Genomic DNA, 24,117 nt, shown 5'->3' on the forward strand with positions numbered 1-24,117 from the left:
GGGGGGGGGGGGTGCTGAATTTGGTTGTTAGAAAGGGGGAAAAAAAGGAGGGACGTCTTATCCTACCAGGATGCTGCCATTATTCCTCAGTAATTACAAAGTATTAAATGCCTGCTATATACCACAAACATATTTGACACTTGAAATATGTTATCAGTAGTCCTCAAAACAACTCTGAAAAATAGATTGTAATCCTAGTTTCTCTGACATGGAAATTGAGAGTCAGTCACAGAAGTTAACTGCCTTGACCAAAGCCACATGGCTGCTAAGTGGCAGAATGGGGATGTCAACCCTATAGAAGCCTATCTAGGTTTATATAACTTCAAAGGTTTGCCCTTTGTACTAAATAATACTGCCTTGTATAAGAGAGGGAAGCAAGGCTACATAGACTGTGGTAGGAATGATACCCTCAGGGGAGCTGTGTGATGTGATCCTAGAAACGAGGTTTTCAACCAGTAAGTACACAAATGAGAGATTCAGAAAAGACTAGAATTCTTGGTGGCTGTGGAATTGGAAGCTTAAAGAATGTGCTGAGTAAAGGTTGCCTGCAGAAGTAACCACCTATAACATTTTAGGTAGGTGAACACATTGATATTACAGTGTAAATTGCTTTTAAATCCTGTAACAGTAAGGTGGCCAAACATCAGAATACTCCTGCATTCCAAAGTAGAGCAAGCCAAGGGGAAAACAGGACCAGCAATGCTTTTAAAACTTTCAGCACTACTGGGATTTACCCAATGAAGGCAAAAATACTAATTCAAAGGGATATGTTCCCCCAATGTTTATAGATGTATTATCAACAATAGCCAAATCATGGAAAGAGCCCAAATGTCCATCACCTGATAAATGGATATATACAATGGAATACTACTCAGCCATAAAAAGGATGAAATCTTGCCATCTGCAATGATGTGGATGGAGCTAGAGGATATTAGGCTAAGCAAAATAAGTCAGAGAAAGACAAATACCATATGATTTCACTCATGTGGAATTTAAGAACCAAAACAAAAGATCATAGAGGAGGAAAAAATAGACGGGGAAACCAAGAAACAGACTCTTAACTATAGAGAACAAACTGATGGTTACCAGAGGGGAGATGGGCAGGGGAATGGGTGAAATAGGTGATGGGGATTAAGGGGCGCACTTGTAGTGATGAGTATAGGGTGATGTGTGAAGTGTTGAATCAATAAATTGTATACATGAAACTAAAAAAATAAAATAAAAATAAATTTAAAAATAAAACTTCCTAGCACTTCTCTATATAGAATTTTATATTTTATACTGCAAGTCCTTCTTCTTTGCTATATATTTATCATATTTAAAATTTTATTCTTGGAGTACCTGGGTGGGTGTCAGTTGGGCATCTGACTTTGGCTCAGGTCATGATCTTGCACTTTGTGAGTTAGGGCCCCAAATTGGGCTCTGTGCTGACAGCTCAGAGCCTGGAGCCTGCTTCAGATTCTGGGTCTCCCTATCTCTCTCTCTCTGCCCCTCCCCCATTCATTCATTTATTCATTCTCTCTCTCTCCCTCTTTCAAAAAAAAACATTTAAAAATTTTAATTAAAAAAAGTAAAACTCTCTTCTTCAATCCCATGCTCTTATGGGATAAACTTCTAAATTTCAGTGTTTTGTTCCACAATATGAGGTCTTTATAATGTTTTCTGGGTCTGAGTCATTATGGCTGGGTCTCATCTGTACCTTATTTTACAGATACAAAGGTTAAACTGAATATACTCATGGAAAATGTAGAGCCATTCATAGGTGAGTGAAAGCTTATAGGAAAAACTCATTATTAATAGCAATATTCTGATGCTTTCCTGTCATGGTTTGAAACATTTTATTCCTATAATACTGACATTATTAGTTTTCCTGGTATATTAATGGTAGCTTTTATGCAATGATCCAGATTAGCTTTGAGTTATATGCTTTTTGAGCAAAACTACTGAATTTTTATGTCTTAGTAAAATATCCTGTGTTCTCTGGATTTTTTTTCACAAATACACATCACTTTCCACTGTTTAAACAGCCAAAAAAAATCTATGTTGCCACAATAATTGGCATCATAAAACATTGGTATAAATCTTTTTCTGAATAATTTATCATACGGGCAAATAAAAGTAATATAGACACTATCTTAAAGAATTACTTACATAGTCCTTTATATAAGCAGTTCTAGTCTCTTAAACAACTCCCATTTCAGTGTTGATTTACCTCATTTTCATTAGAGCATTCAGAGGGGGTTTTTTTTCCTCTCTAGAATTAGAAGATTTAGTTCTGTTTCTGATCTTCCCTTAGAGTCTTAACTCAGTGTTTTGACCAACCCTGCTCTTAATTCTGCAATTAAACTTAGATGAAATTCATAATTTAGAATCATTCATCCCCCTTACATTTTTCATCAGTCATAATTTCCATCTCTTCAAAGGAACCAAGATTAATGTTGATGAAGTAGATGACGTTTTGAAAAACATAGGAATAGAACTCACACCTAAGGAGCGCTGGAGGCTGCTAAAAACACTGCCAATTACTTGTGAGCATTTCTGATACGGCTTTGCCTTTAGGAGAACGTGGTTTGAGTGTATATATCATTGGGGTAGGTGGGGACTCATAAAACATTTATTAAATACATATTTATGTTCAATGCATTTATTGAGCACTTTTTAGATTATGGGATTAAAGACAAAAATCCTTGCCCTCACAGAGGCTACCATAGGGGATGGAGCTTACTCAATTGGGATTTAGCTTGAGGACTTCATAAATTAAGATTTTTAACTTGGTAAATTTTAATTTAGTATATTAATTTTGAAGTGTCTGATAGCCCTAAAGCATAAAGAGAAAGAAGGGGTAGGGGGAAAAGAGAGGAAGTCAGGTTAAAAAGTGTCATATCCAAGAGATGAAAAGTTTCAGAACTGTAAAATGGATACATTTAAAACCTTCCTCTATTCCTTCCCCTTATTCTTTTTTTTTAATAAACATGTACTTTTTTTTAATGTTTTTTTTATTTTTGAGAGGGGGAAGGGGCATAGAGAAAGGAAGACAGAGGATCTGAAGCGGGCTGCATGCTGACAGAGAGCCTGATGCAGGGCTCAAACTCACGAACTGCAAGATCATGATTTGAGACCAAGTTGAACTCTTTAACCAACTGAGCCACCCAGGTGCCCCTTCTTTCCCTTTTTCTTAAAGCTAAAGAAGGGAAGGATGTGTGGATAAGAAATTAGATAAACCTGTAAGGCAAAGCATGTGACATTATTGTCTTTATGAAATAGACTCTACTCTTGTTAGGAGTTGCTGTATCGCTTTCTCTAAGACCTCAATTATGACCTCTCTTATAGCTGATGGAAAGGTATATCACAATCGGTTGCTAGATGGTTTAAAGACTTTCCAAGGTAAGTGATAAGCTTAATGATAACAATAGCTTATTTCTCTTGATTATAATGCCAGGTACTATCCTAAACACTTTATGTCTAGTAACTCAGTTAATTATCACAAAAACCCTATGAGATACATACTTAAATTAACACCATTTTACAAATGGGAGGTATTAACCAACTAACTTGCCTAAAGTCACACAGTTTGAGCTTAGGAAGATTTGAACCCATATTCCTAACCACTCTGTTATTAACCTTTTTATTCCCCTTTATGACTTATGATTCAAGTTCAGGTAACCACTAACTTGGTAGAAATAGTTTACTGTTATAATGGCAGGTTTCAAATTCAGCAACCAGAATTGTGGCTATTGTTTCTGACATATTCATCCATTATGTTTTTTTTAAATTTTTTTTAATGTTTATTTTTAAGAGAGAGCATGAGCAGGAGAGGGGCCGAGAGAGGGAGACACAGAATCCAAAGCAGGCTCCAGGCTCTGAGCTGTCAGCACAGAGCCCAATGTAGGGCCCGAACTCACGAACATTGAGATCTTGACCTGAGCCGAAGTGGGACATTTAAAAGACTGAGCCACCCAGGGGCCCCATATTCCTCCATTATGAATAATAATGAAAAATGAAGAAGAAATTTCATTTCTTTTCCTGGCTTTAGATGTCTATAACAAATTTCAACAGAGTATGTTATAGCATATGGAAGGGAGATGTTCTTTTCTTCACATTCCCCAACTCTGTCCCCCTCCACCTTAGTTTTATGTTTTCCTTGAACATCTGCAATGCAACTTTGCTTTTCTCCCCCAACCCCATTGGGGTTTGGTGTATACTTAATATACTTAGAATTCTTTTAATATTAGGCATAATTTCACATTTTTATTCTGCCTCTTTCTTTATTAAGGAGGGAAAATTTTAGAAAATAAACTAGAAACCGTTCTGAAAAACTTGAACTATAACCTTGAAAATAAAGAGATCAAAGATCTATGGAATCATTTGAAAGTTGACAGTGAGTATTTCATTTATCACTTAGCACTTCCTTTCAGAAAAATCTTTGAAATCTTCTCATGAAATCTGAATATTCTCATTCAATTTCACTTAGAAAATTAAAAGCACTTGTAGAGTTATAATCCTTGAGGATCAGAAATAGGACTACTTATTATTATTCTCAATATTGTGAGAGGATCAATAGGGTGCTGGTAGATTCCAGTAGGAAATCTACTGGTAGGAAAAGCAAAACAGCACTTCAGAGAAAAACAGGAGTTATTGAAATTAGATGTTAGAAAAGATCAGGGATTGACAAAACCAAATGAGGGGGTTAAAAAAAAGGTTTGGGTTTGTCCAACAAATAATGTACAAACCAGAGGTGATCATATTCTGATTTAACAAATATGGATGTCAGGTTGGGTTGAAATAGAGGCTCAGTAATATCTGATGTTAGACTAGTAATATGGCACCAGAGAGCTATCTTTTAAGTGTAAAGGATCAAATGGAAAAGACTTAAAGATCCAATTTAGCATGTTAAAACACCCTCTTTAGAATTCTGGAAGGTTGTTGGATATTAAAAACAAAATTAAAAATCAGCAAATTTCCTCTAGGTAAGGAATGACAACTTAGAAAATTTCATGGAAGGAAGGGATCCTATTCCCAATAGCAATACATATTTTGTTTATATACAATTTGTGATTTATATTTCAGATAATGGAAGGATTTCACTAAACTCCTTTATGAATACAGCAAATTTATTTTCCGGTGAGTGAAAAGTAATGAGGAAAACATGAAGAATCAAGATCCTTTGTTGTATGTACATACCATGTTTTAATTGTATATCCCAGTATTCCAAAACTATACACAAGTCTTATTTCACCAATATACTGATGTAATGTTTGTTTTCAAGAATATAGAGGGACTTTTTATTACCTATGGTTTTAGAAGTATCATTTTTTAAGAAGTCTATTTTATTATAGACTGGTTGGCTTGTCTCCACTTTTTAGAGCATCAATAAAAGCATTCTTTTGACAAGTCTTAAAGGAAAACATGTTATCTTTTAAGCCCCTCTTGTGATGCAGTTAGATAAGCCTCCCTGTATCCTTGTTCTTCTGAAGTTATATCTCTAGCAAGTTAAGATGCTACTGTGTAATGCATGAAAATGTTCACATATCATATTTCTCATCTTTTTAAAGGTGGTAAAATTAATGCAAGTGACACACAGCTTTACCTGGAAAATGTAGGTATTGAATTAACCAGTAGAGAAAGCCAGGATTTACTGAACATACTTCCATTGGATGGTAAGCATTTCAGGCATTGCTGTGGATTTCAGAGAATATTGGGCTTAAGAGTTTTTGTATAAAATTGTAGAAGTATGACTCTTTAAAATCCTGTTAAAAATTGTAAAAGGGGTGACATCACCAACATGGTATGTATGTTCTTCCTCCTTTTTAATCACCCTTCTTAATCAGTGAATGGGAAAGTGCCTGGCTGACTCAGTTGGAAGAGCAAAGGATTCTTGATCTCTGTTCCTGAGTTGGAGCCCCACACTGGGTGTAGAAATTACTTAAATAAATGAAACTTTTTTTAAAAAAATCAATAAATTGAGCATTCACACACAAACAAGAGTGCCTTTGGGAGTGTTTCGGGAACTACCACCTTACTCCAAGGGACCCAGAAGGAGCATCACCAACCAATGCAACTGGTAAGAGACAGCCTCCATACAGGGCCATACGCAGCCAGCAAAATTGCGAACACTGCTGTCAGGCAAAAATCAGATGAGAGCTGACCCAGCCAGGCATGAGAGAGAACCTGCAAAAGTCTAGCCTTCCTGGAGGGAGACTCCAACCCACCATCAGAGAAAAAGAAAGAAAAATATGAGATTGGTCACAGTGGAGGCAGAAAGAGAAACTTCCCTGGTGCCACTCTTCCCGAAGGAAATAATGCGCAGGAGTGATGTATCGGCCCCAGTGACCTCTCCCATAGGGGAAAGGAAAGCAGTGAGTGAGTGCCTGGCTCCCGCCCAGAGCAGGACCAGCTGGGAAAACCCATTTCTCTCCACTGGCACCCAGCGGACTAAGGCGGAAACTCTGTGACTGGGAAAGAAGCAGAGATGAACTTCACCTGGCGGTGTAGAGATTGTGCTCAGCCGGAAGTCAACCCATGAGCCTCTAGGAATACCACACCTGGGGTCTCCCTGTAGTTCTCAGGCGCCCCCAATGCCGAAGTACTAAACCCACACCTCCCCTTATTCTGCTGCTAGGTCCTTGTGCATTCGTGACAAGTGTGTCCTCTATAACGAGCTCCAGTAGTAAGCATGCTCAGAAAACCAGCCGCCATGAGTGGCAAGGGAGAAACCACAAACTTGAGCTAGAGCGCCACCTGGTGCAAAACAAAAGTTTTCAATAGTCAACCTGGTGCATTCTAAAGACCAGAAAAAAAATCTATGAAAGCTTAAAATTTGGCCACAAAGTCATTCTGACAAGTATAAGGTAACATCTCTTTGTGGTCCTGAGTTTCATTTCCCTGAGATATCACCTTACACCTGTCAGAATGGCTACAGTCAAAAAGACAGGAAATAACTAGTAAGGGCAAGGATGTGGAAAAAAGGGACCTTCATTCACTGTTGGTAGGGATGTAAACTGGTGCAGCCATTGTGGGATACAGTATGGAGGTTCCTCAAAAAATTAAAATAGAAATACCATATGATCCAATAAGTCCACAACTGGGTATTCACCCAAAGAAAACAAAAACACCAACTTGAAAAGATATGTGCACCTCTCTGTTTATTGCAGCATTATTTACAACTGCCAAGATATGGAAGCAGCCCAAGTGTCCAATTATAGATTAATGTGTAAAGAAGTTTGGTGCATATGCACAATGGAATATTACTCAGCCATAAAAAAGGATGAGATCTTTCCATTTGCAACAACATGGATGGACCTAGAGGGTATTATGCTAAGTGAAATAAATTAGGCAGAGAAAGACAAATATCATATGATTTCATTCATATGCGAATCTAAAAAAATAAAGGTTCAACAAACAAAAAGCAGAATCAGACTATAAACACAGGGACAAACTGATGGTTGTTGCAGGGGTGGAGAGAGTGGAAGTTGGTCAAAAAGGAAGTAGGAGATACAGGTGTCAAGTTATAGAATGCATACATCATGGGAATAAAAGGTACAACATAGGAAATATAGTCAATGGTATTGTCAGTGTTGCATAGTGAAAGAAGATAGCTACACTTGTAGTGAATATAGCATAACATAGAGAGTTGCTGAATCACTATGTTGTATACCTGAAACTAACTTAGCATGTATCAACTATACTCAAATTTTTAAAAATATACTGAAAAAATATTAAAATTAAATTTGGCCACAAAGTGAACAAGAAGAATGGAGGAAGCATACCTTCACAAAGACAAAGGAAAAACTCATAATAACAACACTGTAGAATATAACATCCCATATGAAGACAACAGGCAAAGAGCTAAGGAGGTGTCTGCTCCTTCTAATGCTAAAGCAGCAAGACATGACTACAGGGAATATTTAAAATTAAGGAAATACAGCATCATAAAAGGAAAAGTATTACTCTCCAGCAACTGAGCTCAAAGACATCCATATTGAGATCTAATGAATAAAGAATTCAAGATAACTGTTTTGAAGAAACTCAATGAGCCACAAGAAAACTCAGAAACAAAATTCAGTGAAATCAGGAATAAAATATAAGAACAAAAGGAGTTCTTTACCAAAGAAATTGAAATTATAAAAAATAATCAAGCAGTAATTCTGAAGCTGAAGAGTTTAGTGAATGAGATGAAGAATGCAATAGAGAGCATCAGTAGCAGGGCATACAAAATGGAAGAAAGAATAAATTACTTAGAGGATAGAAATTTTGAAATAACATAGAAGAAAAACAACAAATATTTTTTCTTTTTTTCCTCTTTTTAAATTTAAATTCTAAATAGTTAACATAGAGTGCAATATTGGATTCAGAAGTAGAATTTAGTCGTTCATCACTTACATATAATACCAAGTGCTCATCATAACGAGTGCCCCCCTTAATACCCATCCTCCATCTAGTCCATCCCCTACCTCCCTCCCTGCATCAACCCTCAGTTTGTTCTCTATCTTTAAACGTTTCTTATGATTTGTTTCCCTCTCTCTTTTTCTCCTGCTCCCATATGTTCATCTGTTTTGTTTCTTAAATTCCACATATGAGTAAAAATCATATGGTATTTATCTTTCTCTGACTGACTTATTTAGCTTAGCATGATACACTCTAGCTCCATCCATGTCATTCCTATGACAAGATTTCATTCTTTTGACAGCTGAATAATATTCCATTGTATACATACCATATCTTCTTTTTCCATTCATCAATTGAGGGACATTTGGGCTGTTTCCATAGTTTTGTTGTTGTTGATAATACTGCTATAAACATCAGGGTGCATGTATCCCTTCAAATCTGTGTTTTTTTAATGTTTGTTTATTTTTGAGAAAGAGAGAAAAGGAGAGGGACAGAGAGAGGGAAACAGAGGATCTGAAGCAGGCTCTGTGCTGACAGGAGAGTCTGATGCAGGCTCAAACTCATGAACCATGAGATCATGACCTGGGCCAAAGTAGGATGCTTAACCAACTGAACCACCCAGATGCTCCTTGAAACTGTATTTTTGTATCCTTTGGGTAAATATCTAGTAGTGCAATTGCTAGTTCATAGAATAGTTCTATTTTTAACTTTTTGAGGAACCTCCATACTGTTCTCCAGAGTAGCTGCACCAGTTTGCATTCCCATCAAGAGTGCAAGAGGGGAAAACAAAGATTTTAAAAGAGCAAAGCAAGTCTATGCAAGCTACAAAATTCCATCAAAAGACAAGTATTAGAATAATCAGTTCTCAGAAGGAAAAAAGGGAAAAGGAGGCAGAGAACAGAGAAATAATACTTGAGAGCCCCCCAAACCTGGGGAAATATTTGGACTTCCAAGTGTACCAAGCTAATAATAGTTCACACTATTACCTCAATGCAAAAGACCTTATCTAAGGCACATTATATTGAAGCTGTCAAAAATCAATAGTATTAACTAGCTTTTTTTTGTGATAATCACTTTATAATCTATACAAATATCAAATTATTATGTTGTAAACCTGAAACTAATATAATGTTATATGTCAATTTTATCTCAATGTGAAAAATCAATGAAAAAAATCCTGAAAAAAGCAGGAAAAAACAAATGAACCCAGAAAGGAACCCCCACTATATGCTGTCAACAGATTTCTCAGCAGAAACTCCACATAGTTTAATCACAGATTCAAAGTGCTGAAAGGGAAAACTTGCCAGCCAAGAATACTTTATTCAGCAATGTTATCCTTTACATATGAAGGAGGAGTAAAGGCTTTCCCACACAAACAAAAGCTGAGGGAGTTCAGCACTAATAGACCTGTCTGGCCAAGAAATGCTGAATGGAGTTATTTAAGCTGAAGTGAAAAGACACTATCCAGTGGCCTGAAAACATACAAATGTATGTAACATACTGGCAAAGGTGAAAAATACACAGTTAGACTTTTTTAAAAAATTCTAATTCTATAATAGAATGATGTGTTAATCACTCATAGCATAAAGGTTAAAAGAAGAATAGTAAAAATAACTATAGCTACTATAAATTATTAACAAATACACATATTAAAAATAGGTCAATTGTAGCTTCAGTGATGTGAAACTGAGAAGTATAAGGATAGAGCCTTTGTAGGTGATTGAAATAAGTTGCTATAAACCTGGGGTGCCTGGGTGGCTTAGTCAGTGCTGACTGCCAGCTCAGAGCCTGGAGCCAATTTCAGAGTCTGTATCTCCCTCTCTCTCTGACCCTCCCCTGCTCACGCTGTCTCTCTCTCTCTCCTAGAAATTAAAAAAAAATAATAAATTAAAAAAAAAAAGAAAGAAGTTGCTATAAACCTAAAGTGAAGTGTTTTATCTATAGGATATTTTATGTAAACCCTATGGTATCATAACAAAGCAAAAACCTGGATTAAATTTATGAAGGATAAAAAGAGGGGAACCAGAGAATACCACCACAAAACCTCACCAATTCACAAAGGTAGGCAGAAAAAGAAGGGAAAAGAAACAATGGAACTACAAACCAGCCAGAAAGCAAGGAATAAGATGGCATTAGTAAGTTCTTACATACCAATAGCTACTCTAAATGTGAACTGATTGAATTCACCAGTCAAAAGTGATTGGATAAAAGAATACAGGTATATTGTTTCAAAGGGGCATATGCACCCCAATGTGTATAGCAGCACAAAGTATGGAAAGAGCCCATATGTCCCTCGATGGATGAATGGATAAAGAAGATGTGGTATATGTATATATAATGGAGTATTACTCAGCAGTCAAAAAGAGTGAAATCTTGCCATTTGCAACTACATGGATGGAACTAGATGGTATTATGCTAAGCAAAATTAGTCAGAGAAAGATAAATATCATATGACTTCATTCATATGGGGACTTTAAGACACAGAACAGATGAACATAAGGGAAGGGAAGCAAAAATAATATAAAAACAGGGAAGGGGACAAAACATAAGAGACTCTTAAATATGGAGAACAGACAAAGGGTTACTGGAGAGGTTGTGCAGGGGCAAGGCGGTAGGCTAAATAGATAAGAGGCATTAAACAATCTACTCCTGAAATCATTGTTGCACTATATGCTAACTAACTTGGATATAGATTTTAAAAATGAATACAAATAAAATAAAATAAAAAAGTGATTGGATGGATAAAAACAAGATCCAACTATATGCTGCCTATAAGAGACTCACTTCAGGTTTAAGAACACACATAGACTCAAAGTAAAGAAATCGAAAAAGGCATTTAATGTGAGTGGAAACCAAAAGAAACAGGGACAGCTATGATTATATCAGACAAGCCAGATTTTAAACCAAAACTGGTAACAAGAGACAAAGAAAGTCATTAAATAATGATAAAGGGGTAAAATCATCAAGAAGATATAACAATCATAAATACATACAAACTCACCATCACACCATCCGTATATACCAAGTAAATGCTAACAGATCTGAGAAGGAAAATAGACAGCAGTGCAATAATAGTAAGGAACTTGAATGCCCTGTTTTCAGCAGTGAAATAAGTAATTATCCAAAGACAATGGTATGAAACTAGAAGTCAACAACATGAGGAAAGCTGGAAAATCTACAAATATGTGGAAACTAAACAACACACTCTTGGCAAATCAGTGGGTTGAAGAAATCAAAGGGAAATCAAAGAATGCCTTGAAACAAATGAAAATGGAAATACAACATACCAAAACCTATGGGATGCTTTAAAAGTAGTTCTGTTAGAGAAGTTTAGAGTGATAAATGAATATGTCAGGAAATTAGAAAGATCATATATAAGCAACCTAACTTTTTACCTAAAGGAAGTAGAAAAAAAGAACAGTTAAGCTCAAATTAGGGGAAGGAAAAAATAAGAAAGATCAGAGTGGAAATAAATGAAATAGAGATGGAAAAAACAACTAAAAAGATAAGTAAAACTAAGAGCTGATTTTGTAACAAACTTTAAAAAAAAACAGAAGACTCAAATAAAATCAGAAATGAAAGAAGAGAAATTACAACTGACACTATAGAAATATATGAGATCATAAGAAACTACGAGAAACAAATTAGATAACAGGAATAGATAATTTCCAAAAACATACAACCTATGAAGACTTAATCAAGAAGAAATGGAAAATTGAACAGACTAATAATGAGTAAAGAGATTGATTCAGTAATGAAAAACTTCCCAACCTAGAAAACTCAAGGACCAGATGGCTTCACTGGCAAATACTACTTAAAGTTTAAAGAATTAATGCTACTCCTTGTTGGGGTGCTTGAATGGTCCAGTTGGTTAAGTAGCAAACTTGATTTCAGCTCAGGTCATGATCTTGTGGTTGTGAGATGGAGCCCTATGTCAGACTCTGTACTGAGCATGGAGCCTGCTTGAGATTCTCGTTCTCTCTCTCCCCTGCCCCTGTCTGCTGCTTGTGCCCTCTTTCTTAAAAAAAAAAAAAAGTTAAAAAAATGCTAAAGAATTAATGCCACTCCTCAAACTCTGCCATAAAGGTTGAAGAGGAAAAAATATTTCCAAACTCATACTACAAGGCCAGCATCATCCTACAAAAATGAAAACTGTATACCAACATCCCTGATGAACACAGATGTGTTCATCTGTGTAAATTCTCAACAATATATTAACATGCCAAATTTAAGAACCCATTAAAAGGATTATACACCATGACCAAGTAAGATTTATCCCTGGAATGCAAATATGGCTCAATATACACAGAGCAATACATGTGATACACTAATTAATAGAATGAAAGATAAAATCATATGATCATCTTAATAGCTGCAGAAAAGCATCTGACCAAATACAACATCCTTTCATGATAGAAACCTCAACAGATTGGGTATAAGAGGAAAATACATCAGGATAATAATGACCACATGCAACAAACCCACAGCAATTATACTCAAAGGTGGAAAAACAAAAGCTTTTTCTTTAAGATTAGGAACAAGATAGATGATAGATAGATAGATAGATAGATAGATAGATAGATAGATAGATAGATAGATGATTGATAGATAGATAAAATAAAAAAGATTAGGAACAAGAAAGGAGTGTTCATTCTCAACATTCTTGTTCAACATAATACTAGAAATACTAGCTAAAGCAATCAAGCATGACAAAGAAAGGACATCCAAATCAGAAAGGAAGAAGTAAAATTGTCACTAATTGCAAATGATATGATTTTATATATTGAAGATCTCAAAGGCTCAACTAAAACAAAAAAACAAAAAAAAACTGTGGAGGGACCCCTGAGTGGCTCAGTCGGTTAAGTGTCCAACATCAGCTCAGGTCATGATCTCATAGTCCGTGGGTTCAAGCCCCACATTGGACTCTGTGCTGACACCTCAGAGCCTGGGGCCTGCTGCAGATTCTGTGTCTCCCTCTCTCTCTGCCCTTCTGCTCATTCTCTGTCTCTGTCTCTCAAAATAAAATAAAGACATAAAAATTTAAAAAAAAACAACTGTGGATATAATCAACTAACTCTGTAAAGCTACAGGATATAAAATCAACATAAACAAATTGGTTGCATTTCTAAACATTAACAATGGAACATCTGAAAAAAAAATAAACTTATCCCAGGAGTGCCTGGCTGGCTCAGTCAGTAGAGCATGTGACTCTTGATCTCAGAATCTTGAGTTCAAGCCCCATGTTAGGCATAGAGCTTACTTTAAAAAAATAAAATGAATGAATGAATGAATGAAACCTATCCCATTCACAATAGCATCACAAACAATAAAAATACCTAGGAATAAATTTAACCAAGAAAGTGGAAGATTTGTAGAATGAATTCTACAAGACTTTGTTGAAAGAAATCAGAGAAGGCAAACAATGGAAGGACATCCTGTGTTTGTAGATTAAAAGAGTTAATATTAAAAGTCCCATGCTACTCAAAGCTGTCTCTAGATTCACTGCAATTCTTATAAAATTTCCATGGTATTTTTCACAGAAATAGAAAATACAACCCTAAATATTGTGTAGAACCACAAAGATCCTGAATGGCCAAAGCAATCATGAGAAAGAACAAAATCTGAGGCATCTCACTTCCAGATTACAAAGTTATGGTAACTAAAACAGTATGGTACTGACATAAAAATAGACACATATACAAACAGAATAGAGGGCCCAGAATGAAACCCTCATACATACAGTCAACTAATATTTGATAAGGGTACCCAGAATATGCAATGAAGAAATGATTGTCTTTTCAACAAATGATGCTGGGAAAGCTGGCTAACTACATGCAGAAAACTAAAACTTAACCTCTATCGAATGTAAACTGGTATAGCCCCTCTGGAAAACAGTGTGGAGGTTCCTAGGGAAACTAACAATAGAACTCCCCTATGACCCAGCAATAGCACTGCGAGGAATTTACCCNTGAAAAAAAAGATGAGTAGAAAAAAAATTTTAACCCCTATCTTACACAACTCACATAAAATATCTTGAAATGGATCAAAGACTTAAACATAAGACCCAATTTGGTAAAATTCCTAGAAGAACGCATAGGAAAGAAAGTCCTTGACACTGATCCTAGTGATGATATTTTGGATATGACACCAAAAGCACAAACAACAAAAAATTTAACAAGTGGGACTATATAACACTTCTGCACTGCAAAAGAAACAATTAACAAAATGAAAATGTAACCTACTGAATGGAAAAAAAACATTTGCAAGCCATGTATAGGATAAAAAGTCAATATTCAAACGATATAAGGAACTCACACAACTCACTAACAAAAAACAATCAAAATTTTTTAGAAACAGAGTATTTTGGGGTGCTCAGTCAGTTAAACGTCCGACTCAGCTCATGTCATGATCTCACAGTTTGTGGGTTTGAGGCCCGTGTCAGACTTTGTGCTGACAGCTCACAGCCTGGAGCCTGCTGCAGATTCTGTATCTATCTTTCTCTGCTGTCTCCTTCTCTCTCTCTCTCTCTCCCTGTATCAAAAATAAGTAAACATTAAAAAAATTTTAAGGCAGAGTATTTAAATAGACATTTTCCAAAGAAGACATATAGATGGCCAACAGGTACATGAAAAGGTGCTCAACATCATTCATCATCAAGGAAGTGCAAATCAAAATCACAATGAGATACCACCTCACACCTATAAAAATGGCTATCATCAGGAAGACAAGAGATAACAAGTGTTAGTGAGGATGTGGAAAAAAGGGAACCCTTGTATACTGTTGATGGGATTGTAAATTGGTTTGGCCACTATGGAGAAAAGTATGGGGGTTCCTCAAAAATACTAAAAACTACAGTACAATATACAATCCCACTTCTGGATATATATCCGAGAGAAATGAAAACAGGTTATCAAAGGGAAGTATGCACTCCCGTGTTTACTGCAGCATTATTTATGGCAACCACGATATGGAAACAACTTAAGTGCCTATCAATGAGTGAATGAATAAAGAAGATGTGGTGTATTACATACAATGGAATACTGTTCAGCCATAAGAAAAGAAAAAATCTTGCCATTTGCAACAACATGGGTAGACCTTGAGGACATTGTGCTACATGAGATAGGTAAAGCAGAGAAAGGCAAATACTGAATGATATCGCATATATGTGGAATCTAAAAAAACAAACAAACAAACTCAAGAAACAGACAGTGGAATGGTGATGACCAGGAGCTGGGAGGTAGGAAGAATGATGGAAGAATGGAGAGATGTTGTTTAAGGGTACATATTTACAACTAGTAGATAAACAAATCCTAGAGATCTAGTATACAGTATGGTGATTATAGAAAAAAAACTGTATTGTAAGCATTAAAGTTGCTAAGTAGCCAGATCTTAATTTTACCCATCACAAAAAGAAATAATTTTTTGATGTAATAGAGGTATTAGCTAATGGTACAATGGCAATCATATTACAACATAAATAAATCAGTATGTTGTATACCCTAAACTTCACAATGCTCTATGTCAATTATAAATCAGTGTTTGAAAGTTAGGAGAAAAATAAATATAGAAAGAGCTACTTCTCATATAAAATATTCTATCCTTACCCCTTAAATCTTAATTTGGGAGTAATATTCTCTTTGGGGTACCACTGCTATGGACAAACATTTTTAAATGTTGGAGCCAGGGGCACCTGAGTGGCTCAGTCGGTTAGGTGTCTGACTTAGGCTCAGGTCACGATCTCACCGTTTCTGGGTTCGAGCCCCGCGTCGGGCTCTGTGCTAACAGCCAGCTCAGAGCCTGGAGCCTGCTTCGGATTCTGTGTCTCCCTCTCTCTCTGACCCTCCCCTGGTCACGCTGTCTCTCTCTCTCATAAATAAATAAAAACACTTTAAAAAAATTAAATGTTGGAGCCAGCATCTTAAACAAGTCTAAAGTTAAAGATAGGAAAAAGGTGATAAAACAGTTGAAGAAGGGAAAGGAGGGACACTTAGCAAAAAGTAAAAGAAAAATATGTTTTAACATGTTAGAGTTCTACCAACAGTACATCAGATGCAGAGAATAAATAGTTACCTTGAGAATCTTAGTCATTTCTTTGCTTCCTCCTTCTTTGGATTATAACTAGTAATAACTTATAAAAATGTACAAATAACTGAATACTACTGTCTTTCTCAGTTTCTACTTCTTAGCAACCAATTTGACCCTTATCTTACAGATAATAATAAGGTGTATAAAAATAGGTTGATGGATGAAGTGAAGACATACAGAGGTGAGTGAGAAGCATGCTGAGAAAGAGAAAACATCTTCAAGCTTTTGCATTTACTTTTCTAAAATCTCTCTTATTTCTCAGTAATTAGATTACTAAATATGTTTCTCTATTTTTCTTAACGATCTGGCATCTTAGTTGTACACAATCATATTTGGGAAAATAACCTACACTATTGTGTCATTGTAGCAAATTTCAAGTCTTACTTAATAGTAAGAACTTTGTGTATTGATTGTCTCTTTGCTATAACTCATCAGTCTTGCCTGCTCTTCTTTCTTCTGCGTAAACTCATCATAAAAATTGCTATGATCGTGTTTTCTGGAAAATTGACAGGGAGAATTTTTCTTTTCTTAATCCTTAGCTAATTCTTTTGATCACTCCAAGAACTTAATGGTAACATTGCTTTTTACTTCCTATTTGTGTTTCTTGATTTATATGACCAAGCATTTTTCCCTCTTTGGCATAAATACAAATTTATTTTGTTCTTATCTCTTTCTTTACTTAGGGGGAAAGGTTAATGTCAATAAAATAGATGATGCTCTTAAAAATATGGGATTCCCACTTGAAGAGGAAGAAATTGAGGAATTGTGCAATCATCTGCCAATTGATGGTGAGCATTTCAAGTACACAGTGCCCTGTAAGGAAATTTTTGTTTTTCTGTAGGAATATCTCAAACATACTTACTAATTTCATGGAAAAAGCCAGAAGTTTATAGAAACCCAATCCTAAAGAATGGAGATATATTGTCTCTATATTAATCTTAAGTAAAATATAAGTAATTGCTTATATTGCTGCTTGCAGAGTTCCTGTGCCAGAGAATACTAAAATGAAATGACAGTCAGTATTGGGATCAAGCAAACAAGTTAAAATATCGGGGCACCTGAGTGGCTCAGCCATTTGAGTGACTGACTTCAGCTCAGATCATAATCTTGCCATTCGTGGGTTCAAGCTCCATGTCGGACTCTGTGCTGACAGCTCAGAGCCTGGAGCCTGCTTCAGATCCTGTGTCTCCCTCTCTCTCTGCCCCTCCCCCACTCGCACTCTGTCTGTTTCTCAAAAATGAATAAATGTTAAATAAAATAAAATAAAATAAAAAAATAAACCAAAACAGGGACACCTAGGTGGCTCAGTCAGTTAAGCATTTGGCTTAACTGATTTTGGCTCAGGTCATGATCTTGTGGTTTATGAGATCAATCCCCATGCTGGGCTCTGTGCTGATGGTGCAGAGTCTGCTTGGGATTCTCTCTCTTCTTCTCTCTCTGCCCCTCCCCCCTCTCAAAATAAAGAAATAAACATTTTAAAAAATAAAAGTGAAAAAAAATAAACCAAAACAAAAAAGTATATTTGAGGGATAGGGAGAGAAAATGATAAAGGAATTCAGACAGCAACAAAAAGGAATGGGGAAGAGTGCTGGAAACTGTTAAATGTTATTTGTACTGTTGTAAAATATATATAGCATATACCTAACAATCAGGCGAAAATTAATTCATAGGTATCAAATTTTACACAGAAATTACGTGCTTCCTCAAGACTATGATCAAATAGGTCTTGGGTGGAGGCTATGAACCTTAATTTTAAATAAGATTTAAACCCCTGCTACAGTTATTTTGTAGAAATAGCTAACCTTTATGATATAGAGAAAAATATATATTAGTATATTTATCTGAGATTAGCCCTTTTTGGCATGATTTTTAGCAATAGCCTTTGATCAAAGCACTCTATTTAACTCTCAGTATCTTGAGCATCTTAACATCTTTAGCATCTTGAAATGATTCTGTAGACCAATTAATAGTTTGATAAGCATCTTAAGAAGTATCGGTTTACCTGAGTTTGTCTAATATGATCTGATCATGCTTGAAATCAAGCGTTGTCAAAATGTTTGTCAAAAAAGTAATCTCCCATTTCTTTTCTAATACTAATCCTTTTTCACAACTCTGTGTGTAACATATGTGCCAAACAAGACTATAAAGCTCCTGTTGGAATTGGAATATGGCCCCACCCTAAGTTATCTGGAGGGCAGTCTAGCTAAAAGTCTCAAAATAAATACTGTGGCCTCTGCTCTGCAAAACAGGTTACCAAGAACTGAATTTTAAAAATATAACCAAAGAATGACCAAGGGGGAGAAGAAAGGGGGAAATAGTGGGGGAGAGGAAGAGAGGCAAACCATGAAAGACTCTTGAATACTGAAAACAAACTGAGGACTGATGGATGTGGGGGGGGGAGGGGGGAAATGGGCATGGAGGAGGGCACTTGTGGGGATAAGCACTGGGTGTTATATGGAAACCAACTTGACAATAAACTATTTGTTAAAAAAAAATAAAAAATAAAAAAATATATATAACCAAAGAAACAAAGATACAATAATAAACCAAAAAAAAAAAAATGTAAGGAACAGAGAGATTGTGAGAGCACTTTAAATAAATTTCTGGTTTAATTCAATGCTCTTTTGTTCAATCCAAAATTGTTCGTAACCCAGTGGTTGCTTTGACATCAGTAATTGCTGCCACAGAAGCAGAGACTTCATCTTCTTTGCCTTGTATTTCCAGCACTGAAAATAGAACCTGGCATAGAAGTAGGCATCCAGCAAATATTTGATGAGTTAAAAAATGAAAAAATCAGCCTGCATCAAGATGCTGACTGAGATCCTCCATTTTGGGATACTGACAAGTCTTGGTACACCCTCAATTACTGGTAGCCACTGAAAACAATAAAGACAGCTTAGATAATCACAAAGGTTTGAAAGACAATCAGGAGCTCACACTAAGCTGAACAAATAAGGCTTATCTCCTACAGGAAACCACTCTATCAAGACATTGATTGATGATAAATAAAGAAAATGTGTTATATATATATACATAATATATATAATATTCCATTATATACTATATATTATATACATTATATTAATATTCCAATATATACTATATATCCATATAATAGAATATAATATTATATATATAATGGAATATATATAGTATATATATAATATTATTCAGCCATAAAAAAGAATGAAATCTTGCCATTTGCAACAACATGGATGGAGCTAGAGAGTATAACGCTAAGTAAAATAAGTTAGAGCAAAACAAATAGCATATGACTTCACTCATATGGAATTTAAGAAACAAAACAAACAAGCAAAGGGAAAAACTTGAGAGAGAGAGACAAAGCAAGAAACAGACTCTTAATTATAAAGAACAAACTAATGATCACCAGAAGGAAGAGGAGTAAGGGAAGATCAAGATGCACTTGTGATGAGCACAGAGTGATATATAGAAACACTGAATCACTATATTGTACACCTGAAACTTACACCTTAACTTACACCTGTACACCTTAACACTATTAACTATCTGTAATTAAAAACTTAAAATTAAAAAAAATTAAAAAGACTACAAGAAGTAGCTCTTTTATATAATGTACAGAAACCAACAGAGTCAAAGAAAATGAAGAAGCAAAGGAATATGTTCCAAACAAAAGGACAAGATAAAAGTCTAGAAACACACCTCAGTGAAATAGAGATAAGTGATTTACCTGATAAAGAGTTCAAAATAATGATCATAAAGATGCTCACTGAGGTCAAGAGAACAATGCATAAACAAAGTGAGAATTTCAACAAAGAGATAGAAAACATAAGAAAGTATCAAAGAGAAATCAGAAAGCAGAAGAATAAATTACTCAACTGAAAAATTCGGTAGAGGGGTTCAACAGCAGACTCAGTCAAGTGGAAGAAACAGTCAGCAAACTCAAATACAGGGCAGTGGAATTTACCCAAACAAAAGAGCTAAAAGAAAAAGAGTGAAAATAGCTTAAGGGATTTCTGGGACACCAGGAAGTCAACCAATACTCGCATTATAGGGAATCCCAGAAGGAGGAGAGGGAGAACAGGACACAAAGCCTATTTAAAGAAATAATACCTGAAAACTTCCCCAACCTGAGGAAAGAAGCAGACCTGAAGATTCAGAAAGCTCAGGTAGTTCCAAATAAGATAAATCAAAGCTAGCCACACTAAGATGTATTATATATTAAACTGTTAAAAGTAAGGAGGAAATCTTAAATATCGAAAGAAAAAAACAACTTGTTATATATAAGGAAAGCCCCATAAGACTATCAGCAGATTTTTCAGGAGAAACTTTGCAGGTCAGAGAGGAGTGACATTGTATATTCAAAGTGGGAGAAGATAAGTTGCCAATGAAGGATGCTCACTTGGCAAAGCTGTCTTTCAGAACTGAAAGGGAGATAGTTCTCCAGACAAACAGAAGCTGAAGGAGTCCATCACCACTGGAGCAGCCTTGCAAGAAATGTTAAAGAAACTTCTTCAAACTGAAACAAGAGGGTGCTTAATTGGTAACAGGAAAACATATGAAAATGTAAATCTCACTGGTAAAAGTAAATGTACAGTTAATTTCAGAGTATTCTAATGTAATAGGGGGTATATGACTTACTAAATCTAGTATGAACATTAAAAGACAAAAGTATTAAAAATAACTAGAAATACACTTTTAGTTAACAATTCGTTAATGAATACACAAGGTAAAGGATGTAAGTTGTGATAACAAAAACATAAACGGAGGGGAGAGTAAAAATTTATACTGTTGTATGCATTCTTAGTTTAGTTCTTATAAGTTTAAAATAGACTATTATAAATATGTTTTATGTAAACCTCCTGGTAGCCACAAAGCAAAAACTGCAGTCAATACACAAATGAGAAAGATAAAGGAATCTTAGCACACCACTGCAGTAAATAATCAAATTATAAAGGAAGAAATCAAGAGAAGAAAGTATCAAAGGAATTAATGGAACAGCAGAAAATCATTATTAACAAAATGGGAATAGGATACAAACTCCCAGCTATAAGATGAATAAGGACAGAGGATCTAATGTAAAACAAGGTTATATAATTGAAATTTGCTAAGAGAGTGAAATTTAAATCTTCTCTCACACACAAAAAAAGACAAATATAAGCGGTGATAGGTGTGTTCATTTAGATGGGGGATTCCTTTCATGTATACATATATCAAATCCCCATGATGTACACCTTAAATATATTACAATTTTATTTGTTAATTATACCTCAATAAAGCTGATATAAAAAACAAAAAAAATGAAAAGAATTTCTCTTCCATTCCAGTGAATGAGGAACACAAAAAGAAAAAGTAGAATGAGCAGAATAGATATCTCTATCTTATTCAGATTTTTGTTCTTTTTTCAACCTATGCTTTACAGTGTGAAAATAAAATATCTAATTAGAAAAAAAGCTTTAGGCAACTGCTGAATCCTTATACTTTACTCTGCAGTTTAAGAATTTTATGTAATAGGGACCTGAATTAGTCCACTCAGGCTGCCATAACAAAATACCATAGTCTGTGTGACTTACACAGCAGAAATTTATTTTCTCACAGTTTTTGATACAGGGAATCCAAGATCAAGGTACCAGCTGATTCCATTTCTGATGGGGATTCTCTTCCATGCTTGCAGGGGCTGTCTTCTCACTGTGTCTTCACATGGCAGGGAGATAGGAAAGAGGGAGAGAGACAGGGAGAGATATAGGGGGAGAAATGGAGAGACAAAAAGAGAAAGAGCTATCTTCCCCTTTCTGTAAGGCCACAGTCCTATCAGAGCTGGGCTCACCCTATGACCTCATAACCTTAATTACCTCCTAAAGACCTTAGCTCCAAACAGTCAAATCAGAGGTTAGGGCTTCAAACTAGGAATTTGAGGGAACACACTTCAGTCCATAGCAGAACTGTACCTAAATTTCGTCTTGTCTTGTAGATGAAAGGAGAGTTAGACTGGATAAACTTCTGGATGAAGTGCATAAACTTCTAGGTGAGTGAAAAGAAGTAATGATAAAGCATAATAAAAATAATCTCTTGGGGCACCTGGCTGGCTTAGTCGGTAGAGGATCTGACTCTTGATTCAGGGTTGTAAGTTCAAGCTTCACACTGGGGGTGGAGCCTACTTCAAAAAAAAAATCTCTTAATACTTAACAAAAGAAGTTATTTTTTTTCTATATTAAAATAATTCTTTTTTTTATTTAGCAGTCCATCACCTTAACTACTTGGCCACTTCATCCCAATTATGTTTTTGATTTAAATTTTAGTCAGCATACAATGCAATATTGGTTTCAAGAGTAGAATTCAGGGGCGCCTGGGTGGCTTAGTCCGTTAAGCGTCCGACTTTCGCTTAGGTCATGATCTCGCGGTTGGTGGGTTCGAGCCCCGCATAGGGCTCTGTGCTGACTGCCAGCTCAGAGCCTGGAGCCTGTTTCAGTCTGTGACTCCCTCTCTCTGCCCCTCCCCTGCTCACGCTGTCTCTCTCTCTCTCTCCTAGAAATAAATAAAAAAATATTAAAAAAAAAAAAGAGTAGAATTCAGTGATTCATCACTTGCATACAACACTCAGTGCTCATCACCAAGGGCCCTCAATACCCATCACCGTCTAGCCCATCTCCCATCCACCTCCCTCCATCAACCCTCAGTTCTCTAATTTTTAAGAGTCTCTTGTGGTTTGTTTCCTTCTCTTCTCTTTTTTCTGCTTCCCATATGTTTTGCTTCTTAAAATTCCATATATAAGTGAAATCATATAGTATTTGTCCTTCTCTGACTAACTTATTTCGCTTAGCATGATACATTCTAACTCCATCCATATCATTGCAAATGGCATGATTTCATTCTTTTTGATGGCTGCATAATATTCCATTGTGTACATATACCAAATCTTTATCCATTTTAAAGTATTTTCTGTTATCCTATCTGTGACACATCAGTCCTGTCATTATATGTCTTTTAATTGGTAATGTACACATAATTAAAGAAACAACTTTATAAACTAAATGTTATTAATTATTATAATCAATTGTTATCTACATCTTATTCACAAGGCCACAGTATAATGCCTAAGTTACAACCCCTAAGTTCTTTGGAGTTTCAATAATATAATTTTATTTTCTACTGTTCTAATGACAAAATGCCAAGGCAAATTGCACATAGCAGTAAAATGGCCATATGAACAAGCTCATAATTCAGGCAAATATAAAACAATATAGCAAATGGTACATGGTGCTGACAGAATTATTTACACCAGTAAATTTAGTAGGTTGTTAAAATACCAACTTTCTGCATGCTGTATTAGTTCCTTGTTCCTAACATTTTACCAGAAAGAAGTTCTATTTCTGATCTCCCTTCTAGTTTTATGTAATTAGACAACATTTAATGTGTCCATTACTTTTTATCCTATATTTGAGGATGGTGCTATAGAAAAGTAGTTGAGATGATGATGATGATGATGATGATGATGATGATTTAAAGCTTGAAATTTGACCTTCCTTCTACCATTATTTTCTTTTTTAAGGGGAAGAAATTAACTATGAAGACCTGGAAAATATTCTGAAAAACACTGGGTTAAGACTCAGGCTGAAGGAGAACTCTGTGCTGATGAAAAGTTTGCCAATTGATGGTGAGTGTTTAATT

At 35.5% G+C, this 24,117-nt stretch overlaps 1 protein-coding gene across 2 annotated transcripts in view; it reads left to right on the forward strand.

The window, feature by feature from the left end:
• Positions 1–1,716: 1,716 nt before the first annotated feature.
• EFCAB3 (EF-hand calcium binding domain 3) overlaps positions 1,717–24,117 on the forward strand; it is a 118,529-nt gene continuing 96,128 nt past the window's right edge. Inside the window, exons 1-10 of one of the 2 annotated variants that reach the window (XM_077780367.1) lie at positions 1,717–1,762; positions 2,424–2,528; positions 3,331–3,384; positions 4,274–4,378; positions 5,068–5,121; positions 5,553–5,657; positions 16,598–16,651; positions 17,154–17,258; positions 22,421–22,474; positions 23,999–24,103. In XM_077780367.1, coding sequence (XP_077636493.1) covers positions 1,738–1,762; positions 2,424–2,528; positions 3,331–3,384; positions 4,274–4,378; positions 5,068–5,121; positions 5,553–5,657; positions 16,598–16,651; positions 17,154–17,258; positions 22,421–22,474; positions 23,999–24,103 — 766 coding nt within the window. In that variant the 5' untranslated portion in view covers positions 1,717–1,737. Of the gene's footprint in view, positions 1,763–2,423; positions 2,529–3,330; positions 3,385–4,273; positions 4,379–5,067; positions 5,122–5,552; positions 5,658–10,413; positions 10,447–16,597; positions 16,652–17,153; positions 17,259–22,420; positions 22,475–23,998; positions 24,104–24,117 lie in introns of those variants that run through there. The other variant, XM_077780368.1, reaches the window with a different exon arrangement.

This window comes from Crocuta crocuta, unplaced genomic scaffold (assembly GCF_008692635.1).
Source record: "Crocuta crocuta isolate KB4526 unplaced genomic scaffold, BGI_CrCroc_1.0 scaffold288, whole genome shotgun sequence".
Classification (NCBI taxonomy): domain Eukaryota; kingdom Metazoa; phylum Chordata; class Mammalia; order Carnivora; family Hyaenidae; genus Crocuta; species Crocuta crocuta.